This window comes from Bison bison, unplaced genomic scaffold, assembly GCF_000754665.1.
Source record: "Bison bison bison isolate TAMUID 2011002044 unplaced genomic scaffold, Bison_UMD1.0 scf7180017864462, whole genome shotgun sequence".
Lineage (NCBI taxonomy): Eukaryota > Metazoa > Chordata > Mammalia > Artiodactyla > Bovidae > Bison > Bison bison.
Window position 1 is genome coordinate 2,386,777 of NW_011495024.1, and position 13,982 is coordinate 2,400,758.

General features: G+C 45.1%; 1 protein-coding gene across 2 annotated transcripts in view; it reads right to left on the bottom strand.

The window, feature by feature from the left end:
• The window catches only part of NID1 (nidogen 1), a 99,051-nt gene that overhangs the window by 16,034 nt on the left and 69,035 nt on the right, over window positions 1–13,982 (bottom strand). Inside the window, exons 12-14 of one of the 2 annotated variants that reach the window (XM_010860106.1) lie at window positions 13,094–13,216; window positions 4,397–4,615; window positions 1,890–2,062 (exon numbers count right to left, since the gene is read on the bottom strand). In XM_010860106.1, the coding sequence (XP_010858408.1) occupies window positions 1,890–2,062; window positions 4,397–4,615; window positions 13,094–13,216 (515 nt within the window). The remainder of the gene's footprint in view (window positions 1–1,889; window positions 2,063–4,396; window positions 4,616–13,093; window positions 13,217–13,982) is intronic. The other variant, XM_010860105.1, reaches the window with a different exon arrangement.

Consider the following 13,982-nt stretch of genomic DNA (forward strand, 5'->3'; position numbering starts at 1 on the left):
TATGATGCTTGTTTTTCTCTGATTTATTTCACTCTTTATGACAGACGTTAGGTCCATCCAGGTCTCTATTCTTGGTGGGAAGAGATACATGAGATACAGAACATGTACCCTGAGGAGTAGTGCTGAGTGTTTGCTAAAAGACAGAGAAGGGTGACTGGAGGCTGCAGTCTGAACAGGGCAGCCAGGACAGGCTTCTCCCAGAGGTGATGTGCAGCAGAAGTTTGTGTAAGGTACATGTGGCCGTGTCTATGTACATGTCAACCGTGCAACGTACATGTGAGCCGTGCCAGGGTCTAGAGCGAGAAAACTGCAGGCAGGGGCCAGCAGATGCAAATGCGCTGAGGTGCACGTGTGTGCGGCGAGTTGAGGATCAGCTGGAAGGCCAGAGGGCTGCGGCCAGTGAGTGAGGGGGCAGCTGCAGGAAATGGGGTTGGGACAGGTAGCCAAAGGCCACGAAAATAACTGATTTTTTTTCCCTCTGGGTGAAAGGGGAATCCATCAGAGGGCTTTGTGCTGGGGAAGAACAATCAAGGCTGCTTTGCAAGAGGCTTTTGAAAAGCATTTTTTACCATGGGTGGACCTAAAGATTACCATCTCTAGTAAGTTAGTAAGCCAGAAACAGAAAGATGAATACCATACGACATCACTCACATGTGGAATCTAAAATATGACACAAGTGAGCTTATCTATGAAACAGAAACACACCCAGACAGAGAGCAGACTTGTGGTCGCCAGGGCAGTGGGGTGTGAAGGGGCAGGAACGGGAGTTTGGGATTAGCAGATAAAAACTATTGTGTAGAGAATGGATAAACAACAAGGCCCTACTGTATAGCATAGGGAACTACATTCAATATCCTGTGAGAAACCATAATGGAAAAGGGTGTAAAAAACCATGTATATATGTGTGTGTGTGTATAACGGAGTCACTTTGCTGTACAACAGAAATTAACACGACATTGTAAATCAACTATACTTCAAGAAAATAAAATTTAAAAAAAGAAGCATTTTTACTTTGCAGACTTTTTTTGACCTTGGTCAAAAAGAAGAGCAGTATGGCCGTGTGTGGTACCTATGATGTGGAGATTGATGCAGGAAGAGAAAATAGGGCAAGCAGCAGAGACAGGGGAGTGGGGAAGGAAGACGAGAAGAAAGCAACATTTCTATCCAGAATTTTCAAGAAGGCTCTGCAACCAGCACTGAGGGGTGATGAGGATTTCTGCTGGACTTTCATCTCCAAGGCCAATCTCCAAGGCCTGATGGACCACTCACTGCTACTTCTCCCCTCCTTAGAGGACCCTGATGGCCCACCAGTGTCCTGGCACCCCCCCTGTAGTCCACAGTTGGAAGCCTCCACCAGGTCTTAAGTTTGATTTCCTGGCAGAAGGTCAGGATCCCAGATAAAACAACAGCTTCTCAGAGTGTCTGACCCCTATCTAACAGACAAAAATTCCCTAGCTCACAAAACACATCTTTGAAGCTTTGAAAAGCTCTGGTTACTGCCTCCAGGCAGACATGAAGATCTTGAGTTGAGTTGCTGCCAAAAGATGAGTCATTTTGTGAATTTAGCAGGGATGGTGAGATCAAACCTGACAGATGCTCGCAGATAAGATACAGTAAGCACAGGTGATGCCCCCCACTAGGGGTCAGATTCCAAAGTGGTCTCTAGCAGGCATTCCGTTTCTGTTCCCACCCTTGAATCTTCTGGAGGGAGAGGAGGGGACTTAGAAGTAAAGTGGTCTTATTTAGAGATAGACACCCAGGGTCACACAGAATGAAGAGGCCCTAGGTCCAGGGATCTAGTCCCAGTCCCTGGTCTGACCACACCCTGCTTGTTGCTCCAGGTCATGGAAGCAGAAATTGTCACTGAAGTGCCATCAGCCAACACTCACCGGGGCGTGAAGCAGTGTCTTGGCTTCCGACTTGGTCATGGTGCTTCCCTCCAGGGGAAGGCGCTCTATCTTCCCTGTCTGGGCGAAGAGTAGATGGGTCCCAGGAGGCAGGGGGATCACAGTGGTAGGGACCGGGGGTCCATAGTGAACTGGAGGAGCCACTGTACTCAGACCTGGGTGGCGGGAAATGGCATTGAGCAAGGCCCGAATGCAGCAGGAATGCACAAATACACGTGTGTGGGCACACACACACGGACTCATACACGTGCACCCACACGCCTGGTCACACCACCTTCTCGGCACCACAAACTGCACAGTCACATGTGCCTATTAATATCTGAGAGCACAAGGAACAGAAGGACCACAGCCAATCAGAAGGCGTTTGTGATGAAGATGACACAGGGCTTGAGTATAACATTAAATGTCAAGTGGAAAAAACAGCTCAGCCTCTCCCTCAATGGAACTAACCTGGCTATGGGTGCCCTGCTCTGGATGCTGGGCATCCAGGCTGTGGCAGCGATCCAAAACAAAGAGACAGCAGAAACCCCGAAATCCTGGCCACAGGGAACTTGCACCCCCACGGGAAGCTGCTGAGTATTTTCATGCCCAGTGGACTTTCATCCCATGGGGGCAGGAGGGTCTCAGGCCCCACAAGCAGGAACAGAGTCCTTCTGGACTTTCCAGGACAAAACGAGGCGGGAGGCTCATCCTCCCTTAGACGCAGCCTTGCCTCCCCGCTGAGCTGCATGCCCAGCAGAGCTCTGGTTCACCTGGCAGAACCTCCCAGGAGGGGACATGCACCCTGGCTGAGGGTAAGGAACACACAGAGGGTGTCGGGGAACCTGGGTCCCCGACCTGGTCCTGCCACTCACCACGTGGACACATTATGGACCTCTGCAGTGAGAGGGTGGAACCAGGTCATGGCCAAGCTCATTTTCAGTTCTTTCCTCTGGTCCATCTTGCCTGTTATACCCACTCAGTGACATAAACCAATCTGGTGGATCTCTTTAAATCTCTAGAATCTATCCCTGAGGTGCAGGTCAACCCTCGCCATTTCTCACCTGGCTTAACTGTAAATACTGCAGCAGCCCCCGGCTCCCCATGGCCATGGTCTCATTCCTTCCTCTCAGCTCTTCTAAAACTGAAACCTGGTCACATCAGCACCTGCTCAAAACCCTTCCTGGGCTCCCCTCCCCTGTTCTCAGGATCAAGCCAGATCCCTGCGCAGAGCCTCTGATGTCCTCACTTCCACTCTGCTCCCCCGGCATGGGACACAAACTCCTGATGGCTTCCTTCCTGCCCCTCAACGCGCTCCTGACACTGGAGCACAGATCTCCTCAACCCCACTTCCCCAGTGCAGGTGACTCTGGTCCTGTCAAGGCCTTGGGTCAGGCGGTATTGCCTGCAAAGCCTTCCCTGGCCAGCCCACGACCCCCCAGGTCAGGGACACTGTGGTGCTTGGTCTGCCTCTCTCTGAGGGTTCCTTTCCCTAGCCTGCCTCTGCTTCCCTGCCCCCTGAGGTTCTAGGGCCCACACTGGGGCCTTTCCCTCTGCAGATGCCCGCAAGACCATGGCATCTGACACACCAGGTTAATGCTGGCTGGGTGGGATAATGAAGTTTGTGAGTGATCCCTTCTTAGCAGCCTCTTAGCAGCTCTGGGAAACTATCTGGTAGGGGATCAATTTATGATTATTGGCTATCTGGTGAATGGAGATGTCAAGAATGATTATATTCGATTTCGGTAACTTGTGACAATTAGCCTTTTCTACATCTGGGACTGAATTTTAGAGCTGAGAAACATCTTAGAGATTATTTTGCTCAAGTGAGATGTTGAAGTCAAGGGTGCCAAAACTCAGGCAAGTGTCTGTCCAGTGTCACACAGCCTGGCCCTAGTCCCAACTTGACGCCTTCCTACCAGCACGGATTGTCGCAGAGCCAGCTGGCAGAAACCTTTGTGGCTGTTGGTTCCTGGCATCATTACAAATGGATCAAGCACCTAAAGGTCCAGGCACAACCTTGCAGGAGGCTGGTGTGACTAAGAGTTCCATGCCTGAGTAACAGGGTGCTGAGGAGGGGCTCTGGTTGGTCTCTCCCATGCCTGCCATGCCCCATCACAGAGCCACTGAAAGGCCAGGCTGCCCAGCGCAGGGTTTACCCAGAGGAGCCCCAAGCGCACACACACACTTTCTGCTATCAACTGCAATCTTATCCAGCAGGCCCTGCCCATCATTTGCACAAGACAGGTTTGCACCGAAAAGGAAAAGAAAAGGGTGAGAGGAGAGAGAGGGTGAGTGGGGAGAGAGATGGTGAAGAGGGCTGTGAGTTACAGGGAGATGGAAAAGGGGGCTGCAGACGGGAGAGAGGAAGGGACGGGACGGGCTTTGAGTCAGTGGAGCAGGTCAGGATTCAGGGCAGGCAGAAAGCGCCAGCTATGCCCCAGGCAAGGGTCCCCAACAATGCTCGCGGACGCCCGGACATCCCATCTCCGGCGCGCTCTCTGACTTACACGGTGGCCTCATCCCAGACCTAGTCCTGGTCCCCTGCACCTCTCGGCCATCGCGGTCCACACACCAGCAGTAGCCAGTGCTGCTGTGGCACTGGGTGGGCACGTACTGTCCATGCTCATCACATTCGGGGACGAAGAGCCCAGGGGGCCGGGGCCGCGAGGAGTCCGCCGTCCCCAGGATGTGCTCCCGCTCATGCTGGCATCGGGTTTTCTCCACTACTGTTAGAGAGAGGGGCAAAAAGAGGGTCATCAGTACAAGCCCCTGCACCCAACTCGGAACCTGGGGAGCTGTCTGGTCATTGCCCCGTTTTGTTTTATTAATTAAAAAAAAATTTTTTGTTCACCTTTATTGAAGGATGTTGGCTTACAATATTCTATTAGTTTCAGGTACATGACAATGATTCAAAATTTTTATAGATTATACTCCTTTTAAACCTATTATAAAATACTGATTTTATTCTCTATGTTGTTGCTATTGTTGTTCAGTCGCTCAGTCGTGTCTGACTCTTTGTGACACCATGGACTGTAGCCGGACAGGGTCCTCTGTCCATGGCGTTTCCCAGGCAAGAATACTGGAGTGGGTTGCCATTTCCTCCTCCAGGGGATCTTCCTGACCCAGGGATCGAACTTGAGTATCCTTCTTGGCAGGCAGATTCCTTACCACTGAGCCACCTCAAAAGCCCTATATTCCCTATGTCATGCAATATATCCTTAGAGCTTATTTAAAATTTTTTTAATTTAATTTTTACTTTATATTGGAGTACAGTTGATTTACACTGTTGTGTTAGTTTCAAGTCTACAGCTAAGTGATTCCGTTATACATATACATATATGTACTCTTCTTCAGATTCTTTTCCCGTACAGGTTATTACAGTGTATTGAGTGGAGTTCCTTGTGCTCTATGGTAGGCCCTTGTTGATTATCTTATATATAGAAGTGTCTATATGTTAATCCCAGATGTTTTATTAATTAAAAATTTTAAACATCATTATTAATTAGTGGACTTAACAGTCAAGAAGAGTATGTCTACATTTTCTTTTCCTTTCTAGGCCATTTATTTTTTCAGTTTTGAAAAACAGAGGCAAAATTGACATAATATATAATCAGCCGTTTTACAATGAACAATTCAGGGGTATTTAGTGCAGTCACAATGCTGAGTGACCACCACCTCCCTCTAGTAGTAGCAACACATTTTCCTTACCTCAAAAGGAAATCCCAGATCTATTAACTAGCTGTCTCCACTTCTTCCTTCCTCCCAGCCCCTGGCAACCACAAGTCTGCTTCTGTCTCTATGGATTTACCTATTTTGGTTTGTTCTCATAAATGGAATCTTACAATGTGTGACCTTCTGTGTCCAGCTGCTTTCACTCAGCAGGCTGTCTTCAAGGTTCATCCATACTGTGGCCATGTGACAGGGCTTAGTTCTCTATTCATAGCTGAATAATATTCTATTGCATGTCCACACCACATTTTGTTTACTATTCATCACTTTATGGACAGCACTGACATTTGTTTTAAGAAACTTTAAATTTTTCTTAAATGTGTTCTTTTTGTCATTACCAGCTTCTTGATTAGCCACACTGAGTCCAGGTCAAAGATATGGGTGACCATAGGGCACATTTACCAGCATACGTGTGTTTCCTTTTAATTATGGGCTAGTGTTTGGCATGAAATATGGCCTTTCAACTATGCAACTCATATCCCGAGGCTGGGAAATACCATTCCATCTATGTGGAATTGCTGATGAGATGCTATATTCTATAATAAACAATTCTCAAGTATGCACCATCCCCATCACTTCACAGCATAGAAGGGGGAAAAGTGGAAGCAGTGATAGATTTTATTTTGGGGAGCTCCCAAATCACTGCGGATGGTGACTGCAGCCATGAAATTAAAAGATGCTTGCTCCTTGGAAGGAAAGCTACAACAAACCTAGAGAGCATATTAAAAAGCAGAGACATCACTTTGCCAATAAAGATCCATATAGTCAAAGCTATAGTTTTTCCAGTAGTCATGTATGAATATGAGAGTTGGACCATAAAGAAGGCTGAATGCCAAAGAATTGATGCTTTTGAACTGTGGTGTTGGAGAAGACTCTTGAGAATCCCCTGGACAGCAAGGAGATCAAACCAGTCAATCCTAAAGGAAATCAACCCCGAACATTCATTGGAAGGTCAGCGTCGCCATGGCCTGTGCAGCATCCTCCATGTAGAGATGCCCAGGCACAGCCGAGAGCCACACTTCAGCCAAACCGAACGATGGCAGCTGCCCTTCTTTTGCAGGCCTTTCCATTCCCCCATTCATCCATCCATTCATTTATTGTGTGACTCCCCCTCCTCCTCCTTCGGTGAATCCTTTAAGAATTAGCTCAGGCACGTGCTCCCTCCAGGAAGGCTTCTCAGGCCCTCCAAGAGTTCCCAGGGTGCTCTGGGTTCTCGTCACTCTGATGCTGAGACTCAGAGGCTGCTCCCTGTCTGTGTCCCTGAGCAGATTTTAGGCTCTGAGAAGACAGTGAGTGACTACATCCCCTTAGCCTTGACTTGGGAAGCACTTCCTGGGCTGGAGTCGGGATGCACATGGGAATAACTCCCAGGTCCTGCCCTCAAGGAGCTCATGGAGGGAAGGGAACAAGCAAACACAGAGTGACAATCCAGTGAGTCACTGCTTGACAGGAGAGCCTATGTCACAAAAGATACACAAGACATCCTTTCCTTTTTTTTCTTGGCTGCACCACATGGCTTGCAGAATCTTAGTTCCCCAACCAGGGATCAAACCCGAGTTCTTGGCAGTGAGACTATGCAGTCCTAGCCATTGGACCATCAGGGAATTCCCAAAATATCCTCTCTGTAGGGCTTGGAGAGCAAAGGTGTGGTGGAGTCCTTTTTTATTTTAATCTTTATTGGAAGACTGTGGTTATACAATCCAGGGCAGGGCTCTACTGACTTTTTCTGCTAAGGAGCAGAGAGTAAATATTTGGGTTTTGTGGGCCATATGATCTCTGTCACAATTCAATTCTATGGATGTGGCATGAAAGCATCCAAGTTTAATATATAAACGAATGTGTGTTTCAATAAAACTTTATTAACAGACACAAATGGTGGGCCACATTTGGCCTGTGGGGGATGTAGCTTTCAACCCTGGCTCTAGGACATTGCTAGTTACATTAGGGAGAAACCTCATATAAATAATCATGTATTAATATATTACTGTGTTAATACCATATATATAGTAATAATAGAACAGATAATACTATATTACATATTTCATAGAATTTTACATCTAAAAAGTGTTTTTGTTCCTCAGTGCCACCACTTCTGCTCTTGTCAGCAATGCCGGTCAACCAGTGATGTCAGGAGTAACTAATCCCCTGGTATTATATGAGACAAGAGTGGAATGTGCTGAGACAATGTGCACGGCTGGAATTTTAAGCCCTGCACTCCATGTTCATCTGTGACTGTATCCTCACCAGGCCTTCGCAGCGCCATTCGGGGTGTGCTGCCAGTGAGTGTTTCAAGTGCCTTTGTCTGCACTGCCAGTTCTCACGTCAGCCTGCTGGATGTGGCCGCCCCCTTGATTACAAGCAGTAACCCCGCCAGAAAAGTGTGTGTTGAGCCTGGCAAGGGGCAACTGGGTCTGCTCGTTTGTCCCAAAGGCTAATAGAAAAACCAAAAACAAGGTCCTACTGTACAGCATAGTGAACTACACTCAATATTCTGTGATAAATCAGAATGGTAAAGAATATAAAAAAAAAGAATGTCCATATGTGTGAAACTGAGCCACCTCACTGTACAGCAGAGATTAGCACACACTGTAAATCAACTGTTTTTGTTCAGTCACCCAGTCGTGTCCAGCTCTTTGTGACCCCATGGACTGCAGCACACCAGGCTTCCCTATCCTTCAGTATACCTCAGTTAAAAAAAAGAAAAACAAACAAAAAGTATTTGATGTAGGAATAACCAAACAAAGATACAAAATAAGCCATCCGGTTGATAATAAAAATGTTGGTCCCGCTCACTCTTAGGGGTAGGGCTTGCTTACATCCTCAGTATCTTACATTTGTACAGGGTTTTAGTTTCTATACCAGCTGTGTCTGTTCACACAGGGTTCACTTAATTCTCACTATAATCCTGTGCAACAGGCAACTATGGCTTTTACGTCAAATGAGAGAATTGAAGTTTGGATTGGCTCCCCCAGGCCACAGCACTAGCAAATGCTTTAGCTCAAGCTAGAATCCAGGTCTCTGGATCCCCAGCCCAGCCCCTGGCCCTCTGCACACACATGCCCCATGCCCAGGACGGCCTGTACGTGGTCTCTCTCTCTCTCTCTCTCTCACACACACACACACACACATACACACTGGCTTAACACACTCACTGAAATTATCTGTGGCCCACAAACTTGTTTTCCTTCTGTCAGCATCTATATTTGGTGTTGCCTTTCCAATCAGAAAACACGCCTGGTGTTCTGTATACTGTCAACAAAACCAAACTTTTAAGGGAATGGGGGTACCTCTCTTTTCTGTGGCTGACAGGACTGTGTGAGCCAATACATGAAATCTCCAGTGATCTAGAATTTCCAGTGGAACTGTGAAGTGCTATATCTTGAACTTACATAACAGTGGGGGGAGACCTCAATGGTGCCACAGGAAACAGAACTTCAAGTGTGTTTACGGAGGCTGTGCTTATGATATCACTGTGCTCCTGGGAATGGCTTCTCAGCCTGGCCCACAGCGGCCCCTCCAGGCCCGCATGGGGAGGGTCCCACTATGGGTGGGGCAGGGGTGGGATGGTAAAGACACATATCCCGTCCTGGCTGCTGGTTGATAAAATGACAGCTGAGGCAAGATTCTCCTTAGTCTTTACTCATCTACTCTCTTTACTCATCTTTATTTATTCTTTCCTCTCTTTCCTCGTCTCTTTATTTGCTTGAGGATATACTAATCTGGGGAACAGCAGGGAGTCTGGGGTGACTTTTCTCAAACTGAGGACAAAGAGAATGGCAGGAGGGCCTTCAATAGATGAAGGATAAGAAAGGGACGGCAGAGGGAACTACAGATAGAAAAACAAGCTATGCTCCTAAATCCTTGACCCACAGAAACTGTGAGGTAATATACATTCACTATTTTAAGCTGCTAACTCTGGGGGATAATTTGTTTCAGAGACATAGATAACTAATATGGCAGTTTTCAAACTTCCTGACCATGATCCATAGAAATGCATTCCACTCTGCAATTCAGGACATATACACATACACACATTTACACATAAACACATGTGCATACAACTCAGTCATGCACTGGACAAGGATATACAACTATCATTTCATGAGACAAGACTTATTCCTACTGCACATACTCTGCATACTCTATCTTCTTGATTATTGGTTTCTATTTCATTCCATTCCGTTCAAATGAAAATGGTAATAACAACCCACTAAGCTGATTTCACAATCCACACACGCATTTTGGGCAAAGCGTGCAGAAGGGCAGCAGAGAACAAGTCATCATTTTTTTCTGTTTTGCTTATCGTTGGTTGATACTGCAATAGCCATGACCTTAACTGACTAACCTCTAAAGCTAGTTTTTTATTTAAAAATCAATCCCCTCTGTATAGAGTAGGTATCAAAAAATGCTGAATGTCTAATCCCTACACTTCATTACATTTGGCAATAGGAGTTTGAATGATACTATACTTAATTTTTTTGTCAATATTTCATTAGGTATTCATTTGTCAATATTTCATTAGGTAGTCTTTTAAAATTTTAAAAAACACGATGAAAACCTCAGGGTTCCTATTCCAACTGGAAATACATTAGAAATACAAATGCAGCAAGGTTCCCTAACCCCAGTTTCCTCTCCTGTCATAGAAGGTAACCTTTATCCTGAGGTTTTGGCTTCTCATTCTCATGTGTGCAGTTTATCATTTTATGGCATATGTATATACATATGCAGGTTTCTTTTCATATAGACTTATATTTTATATAAATGTAAGCACACTGCCTATATTCTTTTGCGACTATTTTTTTAATAGGTAAGAAGTAAATTTATCGAGAGAGAGAGACACAGAGTGTGGGCCATCTCGAAAAGTGAGAGCTTTCTATGACTACATTTTTTGCCCAATAGACTGTTGAGATTTATTCATTAACTCTACTTCATTCATTTAATTAATTAATTTTGGGGGCCACACTGTATGGCTTGCGGGATCCTAGTTCCCTGAGCAGGGACTGAACCCAGGTCCACGGCAGTCAAAGTGCACAGTCCTAACCCCCGGACCACTAGGAATTCCCTTTAGTTCACTCATTTCGACTACTGCTATATATTACTTCATGGTATGAATTGTACCCAAACTCATTTGTCCACCTCTCCTGTTGGTAGTCTCTTAGATTTCTTTTCTCTTAGAAACAATACTTGATGGAGACATGTATATTTCTAAAGTACATTCTCTCTCGAGCATATAAATAGATGATGAATTTCTTGAGAAAACAGGATTAAATACCAAAACAATCCTAGCAAAGAACCCTGATTGGTTTTATCTGCTCTTGTATCCCAGGCTACAGGTCTGGGTTTGTTTCTGTGTAGTCAACAGAGCCAAGGGGGCAAGGAGTTGGGTCAAAAAAGTAAAAATAAAAAAAATGAAACATCTGCTTCCTTTTGAACTGGAAAGATGTGAAGGAAGCCTAAGGAAATAGTGACTTAGTCATTTTTAATAGTTGCTGGAATGTCTTAATTAATTTCAGGCACAAAAGGTTGATGCTGCCTGGGCTCATCTAGGCTGGGGGTTGGTAAATTTTTTCTGTCAAGGGCCACGTAGGAAATATTTCAGGTTTTGCAGGCCTTGAAGGCTCTGCCGCAACTACTGACCTCTGCCTTTATGGAATGAAAGCAGTTGTACACTATTCCTAAACTAAAGAGCCTGCGTGTTCCAATAAAACTTTATTTTCAAAACACAGGCAGTGGGCCAGATTTGACCTGCGAGTCATAGTTTACGGACCTCTGTCCTAACCAGAAGAAAACAATTTAGACCAGCAATATGTAGTATTATGCATCAAAATTTAAACTTAATTTAATATTTTTCTCATTTTAGATCCTCAACTATTCTAAAAACCAGTCACACCAGTCCTGCTGAGAGTATGAATAAATAAATACTTGTATATACCACAGTAGGAATGGAAACTAATGTAGTCACTTATTTCCTTGATAACTATAAAGAACCACGAGCCCTACCATGGACCACGTAATTCTGCTGGACACTGGAAACAGGAAAATAAAATGCACAGGTACCTATGCTCAAAGCACTCAAGGCTAGTGGAGGAGACAGACATTGAAACAGTTCTTAATCACTCAGAAAAGTGGTTATGTGGGAAGTTCCATGTATTTCTTATTGAAACATTGATAAATATACTTGACCAACAACAGTAGCAACAATTAAAGTAAATACCAGCACAACTGGTTAACTCCAGTCAGAGGTGTCAAATGCATCCTTAATCTCATGACAGGTTACCACGTGATTTGGGGAAGTGAATTCAGGTTAGAGTCCATTGGGCAGAGTTTAGTCTTAGTTCTGGCACTTACGACCTCTGGGATTTTGACTGTGCTTTTATTTCTTTATGTTTTAGCGTCCTTTATATAAATAGAAATAGTAATACTACTTGCTTTAAAGAGATGATTAGGAACATTACATGAAACGGGAGATAAAGTACCCAGCACACAGTAGGCGCCATACAAAAGGCAGCCAATGATATGTATTCATTCAAAAGTGTTTGCTGAGATCCAGGATCATTCCAGGTACAGAACTAGGGCCATCATTGTCCTATGGTCTAACGAGATGATCACAGAAGTCTCAGGTCAGTAGGCAACTTTAGAAGCTCCACAGTCCAGGTATAACAGGTAATACAGACAATTCTGAAGAGTCCTAAGTCTGCCTGTTCCCATAACTGGTGGGCCTTCACCTTCCTCACCCCCACCCCAGCTCTGCTCCCCGTGATTCTTCAGAACCTGCAATGGTTAATTCTAGGTGTCAACTCGATTGGGCCACAGAATGCCCAGATATTTGGTCAAACATTATTCTGGGTGGTTTCTGTGAGGGTATTTTTGCCTGAGACTAACCTTTCACTCCATAAAGTAGGTAAAGCAGATAGCCCTCCCTTACGTGGGTGGGCCTCATCCAATCAGTTGAAGGCCAGAACTGAACACAAATGTGGACCCTTCCTCAAGTAAAAAAGAATTCTCCCTTCTTGATGACCTATGAATGGAGCATGAGCTTTTTGTTGCCCTTGGACTTGAACAGAAACACTGGCTATTCCTGGGTCTCCAGCCTGCTGACTACAGTCCTTGCAACTAATGGACCTCTATAACTGTTTGTGGGTCAATTCCTTCTAATAAATCTCTTTATATGTAAATAAATACATTTCTCTCTCTCTCTCTCTCTACACACACACACACACACACGTTCATTAGATCTACTTCTCTGGAGAACCCTGAATAATACAGATCCGTTCTTACTCCTCTGATCTAGGTGTGGTACCCCTGGAACTGTGCAGTACACAACTGTACTGCTCAATACCACAGCTGTGCTCTGATCACCCACCTCAGCTCTCCACGAGCCTCCCACATACCCACCTTGTCTTCTCTCCCAGAGCTATATACTCATGGATACAGACAGCAATGACCTATCTACTCCAAACACCCCAACACCTCACCTCCAGGCACACAATGGAAGCCGTCTCCTTGGTAACCAGATTTGCAGCGGCACGTGAAGGACCCTGGCGTGTTGTAGCAGAAAGCATCGGGGTGGCATCGGCTTGGCTGGCATTCATCCACATCTGCAAGACAGCCACCAAGCCCAGGGAGACTGAGATTTCTTCCAGAATTCCTAGTTTACACAATAATATAAGCCACTCGCTCTCCATTTTTAGGGACCCAATTTCTGATCTGGGAACCACGATTTAAGAACTCACTAAACATTAATTATAAAAACACTGATTCATCGATTTCTATCTAGTGCATTTACAAATGCATTTCACTTTGATGTTTTCATGAAAAATCAAGCATACAAAAGGAAAAAAAATGAAAGGATTTTTATTCATTATTTCCTTCTTATAAATGAGAGCTTCAAAAATGTCTAAGAGTTGAGAGACAGATGATTAATTGATTGACAGAAAAATCTCAGAGACCAGAGAAAATTCATATTCTCAGTAACAAAGAAAAAGTATTTCAGAAATCATGATCTCTTAGAAAGGCTTGGACTTTCCAGAAATACTCTAGGGCATAATGTTAAGTAATTTTGCAAACCAAGGGACCAGGAAACTTTGTTCAGAGTTATCTTATTTCAAACTATCTTGAACAGCATGCTGGCCACCAGCGATCGGCTATCTGAGATCTGAGAGAATTTTATGAGTCATTTATTCTCTGCCTCTGCAGTCAAAAAGGGGACTTAATTTTTGGGGAAGCACAAAATTAGAGGAGGCCAGATGAACAACTGTATGCTGCTGCTGCTGCTGCTAAGTCACCCTTAGACAGCAGCCCACCAGGCTCCCCCGTCCCTGGGATTCTCCAGGCAAGAACACTGGAGTGGGTTGCCATTTTCTT